This window comes from Phaethon aethereus (genome assembly GCF_964289735.1).
Source record: "Phaethon aethereus genome assembly, chromosome: 3".
Taxonomy (NCBI): Eukaryota; Metazoa; Chordata; class Aves; order Phaethontiformes; family Phaethontidae; genus Phaethon; species Phaethon aethereus.
Window position 1 is genome coordinate 80,704,861 of NC_138576.1, and position 21,899 is coordinate 80,726,759.

At 36.6% G+C, this 21,899-nt stretch overlaps 1 protein-coding gene across 2 annotated transcripts in view; it reads left to right on the forward strand.

Annotated features, from left to right (window-relative positions):
* The window catches only part of AFDN (afadin, adherens junction formation factor), a gene marked incomplete at both ends in the record, with an annotated part of 129,797 nt that overhangs the window by 38,778 nt on the left and 69,120 nt on the right, over window positions 1-21,899 (forward strand). The window contains 9 exons of one of the 2 annotated variants that reach the window (XM_081998204.1): window positions 864-979; window positions 2,999-3,162; window positions 4,537-4,697; window positions 5,709-5,866; window positions 11,980-12,091; window positions 12,508-12,675; window positions 14,220-14,264; window positions 20,730-20,824; window positions 21,496-21,758. In XM_081998204.1, the coding sequence (XP_081854330.1) occupies window positions 864-979; window positions 2,999-3,162; window positions 4,537-4,697; window positions 5,709-5,866; window positions 11,980-12,091; window positions 12,508-12,675; window positions 14,220-14,264; window positions 20,730-20,824; window positions 21,496-21,758 (1,282 nt within the window). The remainder of the gene's footprint in view (window positions 1-863; window positions 980-2,998; window positions 3,163-4,536; window positions 4,698-5,708; window positions 5,867-11,979; window positions 12,092-12,507; window positions 12,676-14,219; window positions 14,265-20,729; window positions 20,825-21,495; window positions 21,759-21,899) is intronic. The other variant, XM_081998203.1, reaches the window with a different exon arrangement.

The following is a 21,899-nucleotide window of genomic DNA, read 5'->3' on the forward strand; positions in this document are numbered from 1 at the left end:
TTCTGCTTTTGAAAGGCTGAAAGTAATTTAATTTGAGATAATGGACATTTATTGGGATATGTGTCACTTTTCTTGGTCTACGAATGGTGACTTGATGTGAATTATAAGGGATTAGAGAAAAGTCCATGTGTCATCACTAATCTAAGCAATGAATAGTATGTGGTTTTTCTGCTTCAGGTTTTTTAAAAAAATCCGCTAGCACTGTATCTGTAGTCAAAATGAAATGGTTTGTTTTGCAGAGCAAGTTCCTGATGTTTAAAACGTGGCTCATATATACTGTCTCTGACTTCTAGAAGAGAGACCAAATGGCAGAACTTGCTTAATTTTCTTAACCACTCTCTCTGATTTTTTTTCATATACTTAAAATAGGTGTAATAAACTAAATTAAATTTTGCCTAGTTTATGTGCATAATGGATTTTTTTTTTTTATTATTTGTTAATCTGATTTATCTTTGTGCAGTCTTTCCAGAATAGTAGTTCTTGGGCAAAAGTCAGAGTGGTTAAATTTAAAATAAGGAAGATGAGTCTCATGAAATGAGAAAGTTTCAAGCATTTTTACTATAGATACAACTTCTGCTCCTGAGTGACAATCTTGTGTTCCCAGACTTCAGCTCTAACAAAGGAGGTATGCAGGACTACTTTATGTGGACCTTTGCTTGTGTAGATAGAGGGAATACGCTTCAGCTTGTTGCTGTAAAGGGGACATACATTTCTACCTCCCCAGGCCTTCTGTCCCTATACTTAACAGGGAAACATCAACTGATGTGTACTGTTCAGCAAACTTTTTTTAAGAGCATAACTTGTTTCTAAATATCTTTGCTCTTGAGGTGCCAAGTAACTGTTACTGCTTTTTTTTTTTGAAGAAGAAAGAAGATTAGATGTAGATGAGAAGCCTCTTGTTGTACAATTAAACTGGAACAAAGATGATCGAGAAGGAAGATTTGTTCTCAAGAATGAAAATGATACGCTTCCTCCAAAGGTGAGTCTTTAAGAAGGAGTTTGCTAGTGGGAACAGCAGTTTTGAAATGTGACTCATTTATATAGCAACACATACTTTCTACTCTTCTAATTCCTTGAAAACAACTGATGATGATGACTTTTGATATCCAGAGCAAGTCTTTTAAATACTTAAAATGTATCTTCACAACACAGCATTTTTGTGATCTTTCAGATGGTTTGTGATGCTTTGATCCATGTAGCTGTCTAGTACTGGAGCATGTAATGCCCAGAGAACTTAAAACTTCCTTTGTTCTAATATGATGAATTAGAAATTTCCTCAAATAGTATATGATACCAAACACATAAGAGGTAATCCGGCCTCTTGCAGAGCCTTTAAAAGGGTATGCTAGAGGGAGTTAAATAACTAAAAATTGTTACCTCCTTAGGTAATGTTCTGTTTCTTGACAAAACTGATGGGAGACTGTTGCCTTCTGGGGAGGTTTTTTGGTGTGTTTGTGTGGTGTTTTTTTTTTCCTTTCAAATGGAAAAGGAGGGACATGCGAACATCAACCATAGAAAACCTTTTTTTAAAATATTAATCTATGAAACATTAAATTATATTGGGCTTTGGCTCCTGGAATCATATAATTACATATTATATCTAACTTGGATGCTTATAGCTATGGAAAACATGCTGTTCAGTGTGGGCTGTCTTCAGACAAATTTTTCATCTTGGGCTGAGCACTAAATTTGAGTTGCTCTTGGAATTAGAGCTTGTTAACTTTGAAGGTGCTTTGGGTATAGGTACCTGAGCGATTCTTACATTTACACTATGCTTTTGACTAGAGGGTACATCCATGTTAGAGTTGGGGAGAGAAAATTAATCATAGAATCACAGAATGATTTAGATTGGAAGAGACCTTTTAAAGGTCATCAGGTCCAACCCTGCTGCAGTGAGCGGGGACAGCTTCAACAAGACCAGGTTGCTCAGAGCCCCGTCCAGCCTGACCTGGAATATTTCCAGGGATGGGGCATCTACCACCTCTCTGGGCAACCTGTGCCAGTGGTTCACCACCCTCATTGTGAAACATTTCTTCCTTACAGCTAGTCTAAGTCTGCCCTCTTTTAGTTTAAAACCATTACCCCTTGTCCTATCATTACCCCTGCTAAAAAGCCTCTCCCCAGCTTTCTTCTAAGCCCCCTTTAAGTACCGAAAGACTGCAATAAGGTCTCCCCTGGAGCCTTCTCTTCTCCAGGCTGAACAACCCCAACTCTCTCAGCCTGTCCCCATAGGAGAGGTGTTCCATCCCTCTGATCATTTTTGTGGCCCTCCTCTGGACCCGCTTCAACAGGTCCATGTCTTTCCTAATGATGTCTTGTACCACATCTACCAGACTTCCTATTACTATTAATTGATTTAAGTAATCTTCAATCTTCTCTTCGTTCTTCCCTTCCCGATACAAGCAAAAAACTGCATCTTCTTTCTCTCATTTTCTATTATTTTCTCTACAGAAGGCAAATGAGCTTAGGATACAGGTATCTTGTGTATGCAAGGAGCAGGAATTGGAGAAGAGAACACTGGAAGGACAATTTGGAAAAATACGCCATAGGGGAAATGTTCTCTAGAATGTTTTTTCTTCTGCAGTTTATTCTTACCTCATGCTCCAACACAGTTGTCTTGAAAACAGATTAAGTGCAGTGTTGTATTGTGAAGTATTTTTACTGGGATGCAGAAATTTGTTTTGCAGCCTTCAGTTAATCTTTGAAGCCAAGTAGATAGTAGGCCTTTTTCAAGTAAAATTTTGCTCTTTCTTCGTTTTCTTGAGTACAGGGTGCTTAATTAGTTCATACCTGCTTTGGAATATGAAATTATTTTTGCCTTCTATGTTATTCTGGAGAGTATTAATCCCATCCCTGTGTAATGCATTATTGTTGTCTGGAATATTGTTTTTATGTTAGTGATGATGTCTTAATCAGATTTATCTGGAAAGTTAAAACCAATACTAACTTTTCATTGGACTAAAAATGATGGAAGTTGGTTTAAACTCATATATTTCAGAAGGCTCAGAGTAATGGCCCTGAAAAACAAGAAAAGGAGGGAGTAATTCAGAATTTCAAACGAACTCTCTCAAAAAAAGAAAAAAAAGAAAAAAAGAGGCGTGAAAAAGAGGCGTTGCGACAAGCATCAGATAAAGATGATAGACTTCTTCATGGGGATGATATGTAAGTGTTTTAAACTTTGATCAGTTCATCTAATCTACATCTTACTTTAAAGGATTCCCCCTCTCTACCAAATAACTTGTTTCTTTCAAAAGTAAGTCGTTGACGTGGGTGCAATAGGATCGTAAACCAAAATATGTGATGGCAATTTCTGTGGTTTGTATGTACATTTTGCCGCAAGGTTTGTTCTTAAACCACAAAGTAAGCTTTTTTCCACCTCTTTCTTCTTCTACAGGAATTGACACATTCTTTGTGATGTGGACTTTCCCTACTATGTTTATTTTTTGAGCATTTAGTCTCAAGTGGGTTTGTTCCTCTCCCTGTTTTTGATTGTTCTGTCTTTTGCCAGAAGAATTAGTATGTGTAGGTGTCTTATATTTGACGACTATCAGTTTGTTTTTCTCCAAGACTTACTTTGATAGGCAGTCTTCTAGGTTCTTCTGCTCTCACTCATGAATGTGTTGCACGTTACTCATTGAGGCCAGGCAGGACATACATTAATCCTCGTACAGAAAACTGGAGCACAACAGTCAGACATGAATAACTGTACGTAGAATTAGAAAGCTGAGAAAAGTCTGCATTAAGTTAAACTTTGTCTCTGTACCAGACTCTGTAGGTTTCATATGTAATACACCAGAAAAAAATAAATCTTTAATGGTGGATTTTTAACATACCCAGAAAGAAAATGGATGATGAAAACTTACTAATTGGTAACAGATTCTCAGAGATGAACGAAATTAGTTGGCTGGTTGATATATAATAGAGGATTCAGCTGCTCAGCTTGATACATTTATTTATTAACTTTTTTCTTATTTTGAGTTCATGATTGTTTTTCATATGTGTACAGCTGCTCTGCATGGATGTTTGCAGTGTTCTTCAGATGTTAGCATGATCCTTCCAGTATTCTGTGCCATTACTTAGCTTGATCTTAATTTTTTAAAATTAGAATAGACTTGCATGTAAGTACACTAGCAAAAGAAAAAGCGTGAGCTGCAAGCACATGTTAACTCTCTTTCCACATGATTTGCAATATTTGGAAATCAGCATAATGTTAGGCATATAACGTAAAGTTTCTTTAATGCCTTTTGGTGTTTGTTTTTTTTTTTTCCTAAGAGGTAGAAGGGTTCTTTTTTCTTTGAAAACTAGCAACCATCTATACTTAAATTGGTTGTTGTCTGTTTCAGGTGGGCATGGGTACATGAACAGTGTTAATTCTAGCAAAAGTGAAGTTCATGTAGAAACAATCTCACAATAACTTAATTGAGCCCTTATGTGTATGGATTCTTCTTCCCTTTTATTCTTCATGAAGTCATGAGGATATATGTATTGTAAGCTATTAATGACAATTTTTTCTTTTTATTTAAATGCACTTGGCAGTGAGAATTCTCGCCTTGCAGCTGAGGTTTACAAAGATATGCCTGAGACCAGCTTCACTCGCACAATATCCAATCCTGAGGTGGTTATGAAACGGCGGCGTCAGCAAAAACTAGAGAAGAGAATGCAGGAATTTCGCAGTTCAGATGGCAGACCAGACTCAGGTACTTAGATTTCTTCTGGTTAAGCTGTAAACAGTAAACTTTGCTGAGAGAGTATTTTTTAAGGCCAGCAACTCCTGTAAATTTGACTTCTGCTTTCTCCAACGCTTTTTGTATTTCACAGTTAATTTATCTATGGTCTAACTGAATGAAGAATTTGTGATTCCACAGGAGTGTGTTCTGTGACTTAGTGCAAGTAAAAGCTTTCAGTGATGGGCAAATTGATGGGAGAGAATATGCTCGTTGATCTTGCTAACAGTGCTAAACCAGGAAAGAAGGAAGGACAGAATTAAAGTGATTAAACAGACAAAGCGAGGAAGTGTTCTGAAGTAGATGTCACTCACTTTACGAAGAACAAGCTGAATGACCTGAATGTAAAAATGCAATCAGTAGCACAAATACAACATGGCAAGGAATGATTGTTCAAGTCTGCACAAAGAGTTCTGGTACATCTTGTGAATGTCAGTGATCAAGTATTTAATGTTCTTAGGGGTGGGGATAAAGATCACGGTGGTTATATAAACATCAGCGATGAATGAATGAAGTAATGTTAGCTCTGATAAAACCTTAAATGATGTATTCTATCCATGGAAGAGTAGTGAAGAAGGAGTTAGAGGTGTAGAAAACATCACCTGTGAGGGGAATCTTAAATGGGCTTTTTAAAGAGAGGAGAGATTCTTGAAGGTCAGCACAAACCTGCTGTCAAGATGGGAAAGGTCAGTTCTTCATCCAGTCGTTGTCACCGTTTCATTTTACCTTCAGGTAATATTAAGAATGGTGCTGCACCAGGGAAAAGTCGTGTTGAGAGAAATTAAGAAAGCATCACTGGAGATTTTTACCAATGTTGGAGACAAATGTATTTCAGGGATATTACATAATTTCTCTCGTATTAGTGGATTGACTAAATGATTTATGAAGGTGTTTGTTCTTATATTCTGTTAGAAATGGAATAAACGGCTGCATGTCTGTCTCTTTATTCTCTGGTAGCATTGTTAATTAAATTTTGTTTCCCAGGTGGGACACTGAGAATTTATGCAGACAGTTTAAAACCAAATATACCGTACAAGACAATCCTGCTGTCCACTACGGATACTGCAGACTTTGCAGTTGTTGAAGCACTGGAAAAATATGGTCTGGAGAAGGAAAATCCCAAGGATTATTGTATTGCTCGTGTAAGTGAAGTTACTAAGTCACAATCTTTTGATGCTTCATATTTGATTTTGTTCCTTGCAGTAGCTTTAAAACTAAGTGGAAAGACTCTGGTAGTTCTGTGACTACCTTTTTTTGTTTTTTTTAAATTTAACAGCCTCAGGAATGCTAAAGTGACTTGTCAGGTTTTTTGTTTTTAAAACCTAAATCTTCCAATCTGGCTAAATTATTATTTGCTACACAGACAAGCATTAATAAAGTCAGTAACATAATGCTGTATTTGGCACCGTGGTTTTATATACCACTAAGTATGCTTATGGTTTGCAGATGTATAAACTAATAGTTAATCCCGTGGATACCTGAATTTGTGGTGTTTGTGCACAAAACGATTCCCCTGTACTAAAAGCGTCTGCTCAGAGGCAAAAGTGCTGTGTCCAAACTCCATTATAAAAGGTGTGTGTTATATGCTGTTGCCTTATGCCTTTCAGTGGTAGCTTAGCCTCATTACACATCAGAAAAGATTAAACATTTCAGTGAAACTTTGGCTTATTGTAAAAATCTAATTGTTTTAGGAGTTCTAAAGGAATTGTATAGAACTGCTGTTTCGTAGAGGTACGGCTTTCTCAAAAAGTTCCATGGGCAGTACTGATTAAAGGTTATAAACTTCTGTCCACATCATGTTCTGAAGGAGAATAGTGAGATTTGAAAACATTTGATGTTTGTTTGAGTCCAGTCTTGGATTACATTTCTGGCTATTAGTTGTCTAATAAACTTGGATTTATTGCTTCTTAAAATGATGAAAGGGAAAAATTTTTGTCTCTCATCATACTGTGCTCTCTTCTGCCCCTTCTCCAGTGCTTAAAGTGCCACTGGAAAACAGTAAGGAAGATTTTATTATCTGCTATTCCCACACTTTCTAGTTGCTCTAAAGGATGGGGATGTATCTTTGGTCTTAAAGTTGCTTTGTGATTTGTTTTTGATGGTATCTTTGAGTAACCTGAGTATCTACTTTTGCTGTGCTTACAGCCTCTAGTGGTATAATTAGCTGGGAATTGGCATGTTGCTCTAATGTTGTTCTAATTAGTAATAAGGAAACCACACAGTGGTGGTGCTTTTGTAGTTTTGTAACAGTGAACTAATCTTAGTTTTTATTGTTTCAACAATTTTGTCTTAGTTCTAGACATTTTTAATGAACTTCTGGACATTTTATCCTTGTCTTTATTAAGCTATAATTGGGGTCTCAGCTGTGAAAGTTAATTTTACTTCAGTAAAAGTTTACATTAGTTTTATTACAGAGGGGAATGATTTTGTAAGTAATAGATTTTTTAATGACAGCTCATTGAAAATAGATTTTCAGTTTTGGCTGTGAAGTACTTTCTATGTATTTTTTAATTATGACAATTATTTTCATACTGTGGGTTCTATGAATGAAATTCATGATTCTCAGTCATTGATCTTATTAAATAGGCTGCTGACTTGACACGATCATTTTTCTGCTGGTTTGAAAGAATTGTGGGCTACAGCAGAGACATTGTGTCTGAATTTGGCAGATAGTTTTGCATCAGTCTGTTTACTTCAGAGTTAAAGGGTATTATGATATATTATGAATATAATATATTTTAGGGAATTTATTGAACTGAATGCACACCTGCCAAGGAAACTATTGCAAGTCACTGTTGCGGTAGTGTTCTCTCACCTCCCCTTGTTCTCTGATCTTGTGTGTGGATATTTAATGTAGAAAATAGTCTGAGGAATGTTGCTTTGATCTTGGGAAACATTAACAAAGTTTTTCCTGTGAAGCAAATTGATTTAAATTAGTTTTCTGGAAAGCACTTCTGGAAAATATTTTGTCTTGATATAGGAAGTTTTTATACTGACATAAATTTTATGCTTATGTTTACATTTGAAATAGTCAGTAATCTTCGTTGGCTAATAGGAGGTCTTTTTTATACCTTTAAGTGTAGAAGACCTTTCTGTTTTGCTCACCATCAGTCGTTGTAGTTGGCTGAAACCTACTTGACCTTTCTCAGTGCCTCTGCTGATACAGCACTTGGGTTTTAAATATGATAGTCCTTCCTTGTTTACGGAAGTTGAGTATTTTTAACCTAACTTTAAAATCTACTTTTTGCCAAATATTTTATGAAGTTGCTTTTCTTGCTTGAAACATTGAAATATCCTAGCTTTAGCCTGATGGGTCTTTCATCACTGTTTTGTTTTTTGGAAACTCAGAAATACAGTGCTAAATAGGCATCATGGCCATTGGTACTCCTTTACACTGAAGTCTCATAACTGTTCTTTATCCTGGTGGGGCTTTTGCCCCTGTTCTTCTGACACTTTACAGTGTTCTGTGGAAGACAAATCTGTCTTGCATATGTTTTTATTCTTTACTTTTTGTTGTGTTTAAAACAGCGTATAGTGGAACATATAACTTCAATTTCTTACTGGTTGGTATTTTAAAATGTTTTGTTCTCTTCGGGTGGCAGGTGAAGTGTCTTCAAAGAAGACAAGCAGTTGACATTTACTTAACTATTAAGATGGATTTTAAGTTACATGAGAAGACCTTTATAAGGCTGCACAAGTACCTGTAATAAAGTTCACTCATTTATGAAGTTTCATTTGAAAGACAAATATTCTAAGAATTTCTCTTAACACCATTGACAGCTTTTGCTGTAAATGACATTTTCCTCTTAGTTGCTTGCTTTCATACTCTGGTTTGTAGTGTATCAGGCTGTACCTTTTATGCTCACTTTTAAAGTGCTTTTCTGTGTAATCAAGTAAATATTGTTCCAATATACGTTTTGTTTGTTTTGCTTTGCTTGGTTTGAGTTTCCCTGAATAATACGGGCTTCACTGCACATATCTCAAGATGTCACATTAATTAGACAATCTACCAAGCTACCTGTGCATATTCACTTGGGGCGTAAGACTTGAGGCAGTTAACTCTTAAAGTAGGATCTTGATTAGACTTTTGTTTTAGCATGCTCTTGTTTTTTACTTGAGGATAAGGCATAAATAACTTTTTGTAATGTCACACAGAATTACAGAAGCATTAAGGTTGGAAAAGACCTTTAAGATCATCAAGTCCAACCATCAGCTGCCCCCTAAACCATGTCCTGAAGTGCCATGTCCGCACGTTTTTTGAACATTTCCAGTGATGGTGACTCCACCACCTCCCTGGGCAGCCTGTTCCAATGCTTGACCACCCTCTCCATAAAGAAATTTTTCCTAATATCTCATCTAAATGTCCCCTGGAGCAACTTGAGGCCATTTCCTCTCATCCTATCGGTAGTTACTTGGGAGAAGAGACCAACATGGTCAAGCAAAAACATGCAGTTCATGGTGATTAGTTTTTGTTTTTTGTTTTTTTAAGAAAGACGTAACAGACATGAGGCATTAAATAATTTATAGCAAGTTCCATTGGTTTTCGTTTGGTTATTTTTTTAGGGGCATATGCAGAGCCTGTGTGCCCAACTTGTTAGGAAAATTGAGGATTAATTCATTTGAATAAGCAGATATATTAAAACATACGTTAGATGAGAGTTTTTTAAATGAAAAACATCAAAACGACAAAATAGTTTATTGAAGACCTATTGTAGCATGGGTTTTCTTCTGTGAAACTTTGCTAAGGATAGATCTGATACCTTGATCTGTAGCTATTGCTTATCACAGGGGGCTCAAGTATTTGAGTGTTATCTTCTGTTACTTGTTTATCCCAGCAAACACCTTGGAAGTTAAGTCCTAAGTTGCTATGGACTTCATTTACATTTCTTAGCTTGTCGTTTCTGCATGTTTCACTGCATTTTAAATGAATAAATAGAGATTGGAATGCCTTTATGATAATTTGTATATACTCATGAATGCAGTTATGAGAAAACAGTATATACTTTCTAATTATCTGTTATGAGTTTGTTTCAGTTCGTAGGTTGTCAGCTGACAACCTGCTTTCAAGACTTGTGATCTTAAGCTGGTTTTACCCATCTCCATTTCCTACGCTGTTGCAGAAATCAGAGAAATGTCTGTGCCTGATGTCAGCAGTCTGTATGGATTCAAATTCATGAAAGGATATTTAACCGCATCTTCTGTCTTTCAAAATGAAAGCAAATCTCTACCCATGAGCCAAAACCCAATCATAATACACACTTGTTACCATGTTCTTCCGTTATTTTAAAATGTAGGAATTTCAGCTTTGTGGGTGACACTGAGGCAGTATTCGCCTAAAACAGATATTTTTCTAAAATGGCTTCATCATGATTAGAAGCCACATGGCCTGCATAAGCTCAGATGTGGTGTTTTGTGCCTCTCCGCAGGTTAAGTCACATATTTTTAAGTGAGGTATGTCTGAGTTTTTGGCTCGCACTTCCTGAGAGATGGGAGGAATGGTAACTGGCTAGGAGGGCGAGGGGATTAGTGCTTTTGTGACCCCTCTTCTAACTTGTCTCGTTTACCATTGCTGCCATTAAGCCCAGTGCTAAGTACAGATGCTCATCCAAGTTCCAATACAGAAGTAATATCAGGGTCAAGTAGTAGCACCTGTGTATTTGTCTCATCTCTCCTCTCGTTTCTTTGCATTTGGGTTTTCTTTGGCTTGTTCCCCAGTCCAGTATTGGTCAGCCCATGGTATGTGTACTGCAGCATGTAGTTCTTGTGTTGTAACTGGTTACATTCTGTCTCGAGGGCTTTGGAATTTAAAAATTGTTGCTTGTTGAATAAGGCTTGAAACACAGTGTTACTTTAATTAGCTATTCAAAATTATCCTGTAGGTATAATTGGTTTTAAAATCTGAGATGTGAAATAGAAAAGAGTGGTTTGGCAAGATAAGATTTGAGTGTAGATGTGTTTCTGTTTCCCTTCGGTTTATACATTTTAATGTTTTCCTCATTTTATAATACCTTGTCTAGTTGAAAATCTAATTAAAGATAATTTAATTAGTCCTATGTTTAGCCAGGTTTTGCATAGAAAATGTTTTAGGGAAAGACCAATGACCCGATTACATACTTTTGATCTTAAATGTACTTGTTTCCTGCTTGGAAGAAGATGAAAGAGCATTTGAGGTGTATCTGTGAGAACTTAGTTAACACTGAAGTGGGTGTGGAGCAGAGGCGACAAGTAAGAGTGGAAAGCCTCTGGAGGGCTGCACCATCATAGGGTGCAGTAGTCAACAGCTGCATTACTTCAGAAGGTTGTTACCTGGGTCATAGTTCAGAGATGGGAATAATTTTGAGTAGCTTGTTTAAAATAGAGCTGTCTGTGAATTTTAATAACATTGTTAGGATCACAAATGAGGGAGCAAAATGTATATTTTTTTAAATTTTTTATTCAGCTTTCAAAGATGTATCATTAACTTAGAAGGTACTTACGCACTGTAATACTGCCTGTCACTGTTTTTTATGCGTGATCGCTGTGGGGAGCAGTAATGCAAATGTACATGAAATCACAGGCTGTGTCTCCTTTAGACTCAGAACTCATGAGTCAATGTTTCCCCCTTCCTCTGCCTTGTAAGGATATAGCTGTAAAAGGTATGAACAGTTGGTGATTCTGTTCCCAAAGTATACTTAGTTTTGGTTGCTCCTTAAAGCTAGACAGCATGAAGCAATTGTGTGAAATGCTCCAGTCGTGCCTTTAGCCTCTGTGTAGACCAGATAAAGGTTGCATAAGGCAGCGATGCAGGAGGTATCACGACATTCTCTTTGACAGCTTGTCTTCCCATTTCTAAAGATACTTCCGTGTTGCATTAGCAGAATGAAAGGGTGATCCCGGTGTGTGAGATAAAGGAAACTTCAGCTTTATTCTTTTAACTATACCTCCACAGATAACTTCCCCCCCCTCCCCCCCCCCTTTTTCCCTTGGCTGTTGAGAAATTGGAATAATTTTGTTTACTGGAAGATGGTTGCGTCTACCTTAAGTCTAACTTGCTTTCCTTTGCTTTTTGAATGTATCTGGTGTTCTGGGAAGTGGGATTTAAATGTAATAAGAGGCAAGAGAGAGAGTTAGAAAGCAAAATGCATTCAAGTTATTGGATTCCTTTGCTTTATGTCTTGTTATGAATGAAACAAAAAAAAATCATCAGAAGATACACCTCTGAATATTCTTAATTGTCCACTAACAGCTCTGAAAACTGATAATGGTTCTTTTCTAGGTCATGCTGCCTCCTGGTGCTCAGCACTCTGATGATAAAGGTGCTAAAGAAACTATTCTTGATGATGATGAGTGTCCACTGCAGATATTCAGGGAGTGGCCTAGTGATAAAGGTATGTCTAAAAATCTTTAAGAGATTTTTGTGCCTTGGCCGTTTTAAGCCACGGTGTGGACCCCCTGTAAAGGAAGAAATTGGAACACATATTTTAAAGTGCTTTGTTTTCAGCCACTTGTAATACTAGGTGCTTTTAGAGTTATTTACTATTTTATTCAGCACTGTTTATAGTAATACATCTTTAGACAGTAGAAGGGTTTTGCATTTTACCCTAAAATTTCTAAATTACTCACTGTGAAGAAGTATGCTGTTAATCTGTTAAATAGTTTTAACTTAAGAATAACTACATAAAGAAGTGTCAGGAACTTAATAAGATGAAAGTAATCCTATGGAACACTTACAAATTAGTAGATGTTGGATGTGTGCTTGTTCACTGAGCTTGAGACTCAAAGGATGTATAATACTGTGTTTTAGGAATACTAGTCTTTCAGTTGAAACGGCGGCCTCCTGATTATGTTCCAAAGAAATCCAAGAAAATAACTGATGGAAAGCCATTAAAGGGGAGGGAAAGAGTTGACGGGTCTGGCTATGGCTCTTGCCTTCCTCCTGAGAAATTACCATACCTAGTAGAATTAAGCCCAGGTAAGAATTCTGTTTATCTAGTAATCTAAATTACATTATTACATAGTCATATAGATTTTACAAGAAAGTCTGTTGGCAGTGTAAGTGAATGCCACATCAGTTGTTCTTCTCATGTCAGATTTTGAATTGGAGCTATCTAGAGGTAGAGCTGCATATTGCTATAATACTGAAATTCTGGTAGCAAATGTTTGGAATAAAAAAAGGGGAGAAGAGATTGACTAAGAGTTTGTCTCTATTAGCATGGTTTCAAGTATGAAATTTTCAGTGTTTCAAAGACAAATTAGTCAATTTTCAACTTCCTTTGGATTCTGGGGTTTAAAACTTGGTAAGAAATAAAATAGTTTAACATGTCATCTTGTGATTTAGGAGGGGAACCAGAAAAGCACTGCTTAAATCTCATTTGTTTTACGTTCAGAAGTATACTGTAGCATACCTAGTGAGATATATTTGAGAGTGCCATACATGAAAATTACATTTTTAGAAGGACAAGAACATGAATGTTTAAAGCAAACTTATTTGCTAAACATTTTTCAGCCTATATGGAACCTTCAGAGCACTAGCAAGGCTGGGTTTTATTTTGGCATCATTACAACTCTCTGGGCTGTGTTGTATTTACAGTTAATTTTATGATCTAGGAACAGCCAGGGGAGCTTGATTGTTTATAGCGCAACAACTGATAAAATATATACAACTTCTACTCTTAACTTTTATTGTCTTCATGTGTAAAGATTTTTGATACAGACTTCCATTTTTGGCAATTCAGTTATTTGTAGCTCTTTTTCCTATTAAGTGTCACTTAGGTACACTCAGGTATCCAAACACGTGATTTACAATTTGAACTCTGGTTGTTTACCTTTTGGGAAGCAAGGTTGGAAATCGGTGCTGAACTTTGACCGGAACTGCAAACAAAAGGTTAAATTCATAGTCAAATAGTGTGGTCAAAAAAAAAAAAAAAAAAGGCAAAAAAAACCCCACCCCACATATGAAATTAGCAGTACACAGACTATATTAAGTGTATTTTATATTGTGTTCTATATGCTGAGGTTTGATTTGCATATTAATATTTTGGGTTCTTGTAATAGTACTTTTGATTTCTTTTCTTGTGCTCTAAACTCTTGACTCTTTGTGGAGCCTAGTTGCTTTAGTCGTCGTGCTTGGGCAATGGAGCAAGACACCGATTAACTGAGAGAGGAAAAACAATCCAAAATGCCACAGGTGGCAACGCTGTGTACTGAGCCTTCGCACATTGCCTGTGGGACTGACCTATTGTTCATGTTTTTCTTCTAACAGCTTGTTGTCGCTTTTCTAAACAATAAGGATTGTTTCATTTAGTAACTTTGTAGTACTGATGTCTTTATATTCTATGCAGTTACTAAAGTTGAAAGAGTTTAATGCACTTTTATCCTTATAAATTGAATGAGTGTGGCTACAGTTTCACCCTTTCCTGTCTTTTCTTTTCCTGCCCTCTTCCGCATGTTCTGCATGGTATCTGTTCTGCTGGTGCTGCCTTCACCTGGGTCCTCTGCATGTGTTTCTAACCCCAGGGAGAAGGAATCACTTTGCCTACTACAACTATCACGCTTATGAAGGTAACTCTGTATTTAATACTATTCTCTCAATAGTCACTAAAAACACACTGGCTGTAAATCTTTTGTTTCTTTTTGACAAATGAAAGGTCATCTTGCATATCTTTACTTTTTTCCAAGGGACTGCTTCTGTGCAGTAGTTATCTGTCTTGTCAGCTGCCATTTAATTATTCTATCTGTGAACAAACATCAAATAAATGATCCAAAGAGTTCAACCTTCCAGCTAATGTTAACAACTAAATTTCATAGGATCATTTGCAAGCAGTGTTGTGGTAGAAAGAAAAATGTTCTTTGATCTATCTGCTTGCAGAATTCATGGTTAAAAAGTGAATTGGCTAAATGGCATGGAACTTAATTGTGCTTTTCAATGTTTGACTGCATTGATGGCAGTGGATGAAATCCGTGATGATTTTTATGTGGAATAGTGTTTGGGCCACTGGTAAAGTGACCTCACTTTCTGCTCTGTGGTGTTCCATAGCATCCTTTGGTATTTCTACTGCCTAGTTTGTCATGTTGTCAACAGTGTGTGTCAAAGAAATTTAGCCACATTAGACAGTAGAGTGGTGTTCAATTTTATCTGCAGCATTTGAAATTGATAACCTAACCTACAAATCATTACGGAACTTTGATTTGCCTTAGAGTTTAAAATAATGTGCAGATAGGTCCTGGTTTGACCAAGTAGACTAAGCCACTTTCTTCATTGTGAAATGTCTACCAAAATACATTTTCCTTTTCTTAGTTTTTTAGCATGTGTTTCCTCATTTTATTTTCTAGACTGCTATAAAAGTACTGTATGTCTGTGTGCTCACCCTTTCATGGTTGTGGAGTACAACACTGGGGTTTAAAGAACTGTGTTCAAACTTAGGCCTCCAGTGCTCAACTCTTTGAATTTAGACTTGCATTTCATTAACGTTATTCCAGAGAGCAGAAAAGTTGCATAGAGTGTGCTGAACTAATAAGCATAGCTGAGCTCTGTGGAAACATCACTGAAAAAAAATTACAATTTCTTATATCTTTATCTCAGAGTATGAAAAAGAAGACTTAGTACTCTGGAGTCCAGTCTGTCTCTTTGGAACAATGCATTTCAGGATACTTGTATTTATTGTAGAAATAACTCTTGTAGAAGTGTCCTTCTGTCAAAACATTGGTTGTTCCTATTCTTGCAGAAGAACCTGGCAGACGTCAGTTTCATGCCTTGTGCAAATGCACAAATTCAGTAAGTTTGCTACTGGAAGTATGTCCTGGTTCTCTGCTTGTCCACAGTTGCTGACATTGCTGGTTGTATCACTGTTTTATAGACTGAAGATCAGATTCTGCACAGTATGGTAGAGGATGTGCTTCAGTAGCTTGTGGCTATAAATGTGGCAGTCAGCAATTGTGTCTGTCTTTCAAGTCATGTAAATGAACCAATGAACCCATAAACTGAGATGAATCTAGTAGTAAAAGAAATAGTGGGTAGACTGAAGTGAGATAACAGCAGCACTTGGAATAGCTGATACTGTCTATGTTGTATGTGAATATGGCTGCTGATGACTTCAGGGCTATTACTAACTTCAGTTGTTCAATCGTACTATTTAAAGGCTGAGAAAATGACAAAAAGCATTTTTTAGGATGTGAGCCTCTGAGATTCACCCAGCAAGCCTGAAGTAAAAATTCTAAAGCATTAAAAAAAAAAAAAAAGGTAAAACCTTAAGGCTTTTCTCCCTGCCTCATCACAGAAAAACAACCCCGAGCTGTAGATTTGACAGCAGTGGGACATGTTGAGAACATGCAGGTATAACAACTCATAAAGAAGAATCAGAGGAGGTTGGGGAATCTTGAAAGCCTTGGCCAAGGCAGTTTCCCTGGCCGACCTTCTTTCTGAGAACAGAACTGTGGTATGGTATGTGGTAACACTTTTATACATTAGTTTGAAGGTGTTTTGTTGCCTGTCACATTCCTCACCTAATCTTCCTTTAACAAAAATGTTTACTGTTGGCTTTTTCTGCTGGAAGTGCACATCTTGTCTGAAATGTAATAGCAGACTTTATCTCCTGAATTCAACATGATACTTCAAATTTGGCAAACCAATCTTTTAAACTTCTTACTGTCTAAACTCTTAGCACTCAGCAACTTGTGCAGGAAATCTGCTGCTTTTCAAATGTGGATTTAACTAATTTTTAAGTCAGTAGGTGAAGTCCCTTGTGTGGATGTTTTTGTTCAACTTTGGGCCTATTTGTTTTCTCTGATCTGGTCTTCATAATTTGCTTTAGTCTGGTTTTAAGTCAATATTATTTGCCTGCATTGTCTCAAGTGCTGGATTAGCAAAATCAACGTAGAATTATAATCTCTAAAGTGGTAAAGTTCACCTTTTAGTGGTGAAGTAATGCAGTTAAAATATATCTCCATGAAGGGAGGCCTGTCTTGTCTTTTTCTGTTGATCAAAAATGTATATTTGTATTATGAATCACTGAGTTGATGTGCTTACAGTGACTGTTCACTTCTGTTCACTGCACAGGGTTTTTTTGTTACACCGCTATTTGAAGTGTGACTGTTGACTCGTAACTGCATAAGCCCAGTCATGAAATCTGTATTGCATCCTTAGCATGGAAAGTGATAGAATGCCCCAGTTTTCACAGGTTTTACGTAAATGCTTTCACTAGTGACTATAGGTGAATAGGAATACACTGTCCAACTTTTTACTCTACACTGTGTGTTTTATAGCGTTTTTAACTGTACATTTACATGCTTTAGTGTTGTTTTTTTAAAAAAACTTTCTTCCAAATCACTGTTTCCTGCCTGGTCTTTGGTGATAAGGTTTGCTTTCTGATTGAGGGTTACCTCTTGAAATACACGTTTTCAATTGGCGATAGGCAGTATATACAGTTGTGTATGTATCTTTGTACGTACGGGGGAAGATAACTTGTGAAACTAACTTCAAATGTAAACCATGTCAAGTTTATTTGAACCTTATATGATGTCACTGGGAAGAACTATTTCAGGTAGATAATTGTTTGATGTATGCAATAGTGGGTAACTTGGTCTCTTGAATCTTCTTGCTTCTTCATCTTGTGGGTTGGAGGTGTGTCTGGGAGGCACATTCCAATTCATTTTTTTAAGCTTAGAAAAATCCAAGAACTAGACATTTTCTGCACCTGTTTAGCTCTGCAAATGTTGTTCAGTTGTGGGTGTCGTAAATAGAACGCAGGCTGTCTTTCTTCCATGCCATGTATTTACTTATGCATGCATATAAAATGAACACGTTTGGATAGACTTAATACATTTTTCTTGTGCCTCTTGCTGTTTCTCTTGTGTTGTTCATTAATGCCCATCTTTTTGAGAACTTTGACCTTTCACATTTCTGAACTAAAAGAAAATTATTGTTGTGTCAGATAAAAACCTCAGATACATGACTCCCTTTTTGTTTCCCTGCCTCCCTGCCCAGTTCTGGACCTGAAGTCATACGACTTAGATTATATGTATCGCCTTTCTGAACCATGAGAATTCTTTGACGTTTGGTCCTTAAAGGCTAAGAACAGCTTTCTTGGACTGCCACAGTTTGGGGAGCAGGGACTTTGCCATAGGTATGGCAGAATCTGTATCCTGCTGTAGTGAGTTAGGAGGAATGCATTCCAAACAACATCTAGGCAAGCTTCCAGCTGTTGAAAAACAGGAAATGCAAGACTTTACACTGTAGTGTAATGCAACCTTCCTTCCCTCCTGCATCCCTCCCCTAGAACAAAACGGCCTTTCATCCTTTTTAGAATTTGTAGTAATTCTCTTTAAGACACCGGGTAGATTATTACACGTGTACTCCAAATAATTTTCAGTAACAGCTTGAATTTTTTGCATTTTCCTGGGAGGAAAAAAAAGTGTTTGTATCTAGTGCTGTGGTTTTAAAGTAAGTTTGGTGGGTTTTTTTTCTTGTTACATTGGACACGTCAGAGAAACAAAACAGTCTTAATTTGCCTCGACAGAAGAATTGTGATACTGAAATATATTTTCTGATGTGAAAACACATTTTACATCTATATGGAGGATAAACAGTGGTGTGAGGTAAACGTTCATTAGCAGGAACTTGGTATTGATTCATTATTCACAAGAGCTGAACTCAGGAATGAGATTCAGAAGTTTTCTTAAAAAACATAATTAATTTAAGAAATTACTATTACTATTAAATAAGCTAATAAATTAATTAAACATATAAACTCTGCATTTTACAGAGTATTTCAGAAATACATAGGAATATTTTAAAGTTGTTTGTTTTCTTTTTAAGACATCGAAAATTAAAAAGTGCAGGGCAGGGGGGAAGTATATCTAGTTCAAGGGTGAAATCACTAAACCTTAAAGCCTGTTCTCTAATCTTTATGAAAAGGGCTGAGGAGAAAGTGCCATAAGAAATTAGGAACAAAATCCTAGATAATTAGCCCTGACTTTTATGCTACTGACTTCTGAAATTCCAATATTTTTGCATGTTGAGTAAGGGTCCTTGCCTCCAAACTGAATCTGGTATCTTTTGGGTGCTAGCTTTACTGAACTGGGATGTGGATAGGAGGAGGAAATGTTTGATGTCTGGATTCATAAATAAATAAATGAAATCTAGGTTTTGATATGTAAATTGTGGGGAGACATAGTAACAATTCGGAGAATTGGGGGTAAGCAGCGAAATGTATTCACTAGCGTACTACATGTCTGCATTTGGTGACGTTGAAGATGCAGCCCTGTAATTTCTGATTAGCATTGTTAGGTGTTAAAAACTGCACACAACTTAAATTGCTGAATATACTGCATTAGCGTTACCTTTTTTAGTGTACAGTGATACTAGACGTATGTCTCTGTAGAGTCAAACAATTGGCATTTAATAAAAGGGTTACCCTTGTATCTGAAAAATGTTTAGAAGACTGAGTGCTCTTATGTTTACTACCTTTTTTTTGGTGACAGATGACGTACTACTATTATGATAGTGATTCTAAATATAGTAATATCCAGTTATCAAACATAGTACTGGCACTTAACTTTGGTATTTATAGTACCAGTCTATGGACTGTCTCTGATGTCTTTATGTCGCAATAATGTCACAACACCCCCAGGAGAAGCTTACTTGCTAAAAGCACCCATTATACTTTTCCCTCTGTCAAAATCATGTAAAACTCTTGTTTGTATCATTCTTCACTGATAACCCAGCTTTTCCCCTACATTCACTTTGTGTTTTCTATTCTCTTGTACTGCTGCCTTCCTTTCTTTGTATTTTCTGCTTTTAGCCAGTGTGTAGTTCTTACCTGTTAAGTTTTCTCTGTGCTGTTGACTTTTAATTCCTTTAAATACTGTTTATTGAAGGACTGATAGAGGACTTCTGTAGAGGCTTAAGTGAAATTTTATGGTTAAATGGCTTGCATTCTGATTTTAATAAACAGATCCTGGTAGTAACGCTGGGATTTTACAATTAGATTTATAGAGATTCTGTTTATATTGACTGAAGACTAGTATCCTACTGAAAACAGTATCAGAGTATGTGCAATGGCTTTAACGATATTCTCTAATGCTTTTTGGGGATCACTTGAAATCATTGTTCATGTCCACAGGTAAGACATTCTTTGTCTTGCAGCCTCCCTTTTTTGCATCTTCCCTTTGGAGGAGAGATAGGAAAGAAGTCAAAAGTGACAGTATTAGTTTAGTATCTCATAGTATTTAGAGTTGTAGTATTTTCTGGGAAGTGGGGAAGATTTATTTGTATGCCAAAACTCATCTGTGTTAGCCTGTGAAGGCAGCAGATAAATCCTGTGCTGCATCCAATGTATCTTGCAAAATTTAATTCTGTTTGGACAATATGTTGTTCTGGGGGGGAGGAGGAAGGTGAACTTTATCTTTGACCTCATTTTCTGCAAGTTGAAAATACAGGTCAATGGGAGTATAAAGATAAGGCCAGAAGTCCTATGGTCCTGTGTATCAAGACTAAAGCTGTCATAGGTAAACATTTTGTAAGATTCTCTTTTAATAATGCCCTATTTTAGTATTTGATGAATAGGACATAGTGTGGCATATTGGACGCCTGACAGTAGATATTGCTGATAAGCTGTACTTTTAGTAAGATCAATAAATACTGGTTTTATAGACATCTGCAGATACCTTATTTTCTAAGTCTTTTAAACCCATATTGGTATACATAAGATCTTGGAGATTAACAGAGACCGTATTGCTTAAATTACTAATGAAATAGAGAAAGTTTTTCAAAGTATGTTCAGAATAGTAGTTCTTGATTACTTTGCTATTTGCACTTGCAGAAAACAGCCACTCTGAGTGGGCTCTGTCTACTTTCAATGTCTTTACACTGCAATGAACAAAGTTCCCAACAAATCTTGAAAGAATGTCATTCAGTTATTTTTTTGGTGGACATTACTACTCTAAACTAAATTGCAATGACGTAGAAATATTGTGTGAGTATTTGAACTTTAATAACTTGCAAATTAATATTTGTCACTTGCTCTACAGATGGTTCTGACTCCAGAGATAAGCCAAAGCTCTATCGTCTACAGTTAAGTGTCACTGAAGTTGGAACCGAAAAATTTGATGACAGTTCCATTCAGGTACGGGGGAAACAAGCAGGCTCAGACAACAAAACTGATGCGATCTCCAGTGAGTTATGTAATTGTGGAAACCAGTAAAATATTCTGTGAATACCCTTCAAAATAGAAGGGTAAAATATTGCTGCAATTTCATGTTAATGGTCACAACTCTGATTTATTTCCTCTCTCTTGCTTTAAGAGGAAAGTAAGGGTTTCATTATTTAAAATGGGGTATTCTTTTTCATCACTGGATCAAATGGTACGTATCGGTGTTATCATAACTGCATAAGGGTTTTTAAGTTCTAGTATCAACCCCTTTGAGGGAGGTGGGATTTCTTAAATGTGTAGAACAAGCATAGTCATATGAAGTTCATGCCAGGGAACCTTACAGTGCCCTGGGGCCACATCACTGCAGTTAGCTGACTCGTAAACAGTTGCATTGTGAGATTTCACATCAAAACAGCAAGTGGAAGAAAACAGTTCAGAACAGCGTATGACCAAAAGAGTGTGCTTTTCTGTTGCAAGGAAAATTGAAGTGAAACTCAACTCATTTTAGTACCACTTTCTTAAATTCATAAACAAGCAAAGTTAAGTTACTAAGTAAATAAGGTAAATGGCAGCTCAATCTTATTGTTTTAATTTCTGCTGCAGTATAATTCAATTTATTCCATGTTAATTAATCCTATTTCTAGTTATTTGGTCCAGGAATTCAGCCTCATCATTGTGACCTCACTAACATGGATGGAGTTGTTACTGTAACCCCGAGAAGCATTGATGCCGAAACCTATGTGGAAGGTCAGCGTATTTCAGAAACCACTATGCTGCAGAGTGGAATGAAGGTTCAGTTTGGGTCATCTCATGTATTTAAGTTTGTGGATCCTACTCAGGACCATATTATTCCTAAAAGACCTATTGACGCAAGCCTTATGGTCAAAGGTCCAAGACACAAAACTGGGTGAGTACAATAATTTTTCTTCTTCCCACTGAGGTGAAGGGATGAGCCTTGGAAAAAATAGAGAATGAGAGTATAATAAACGGCCTGTGACTAGAGTATGACTTTAAATGAGTTCTGAGTAGCTGCTTTTAACTGTTAAAT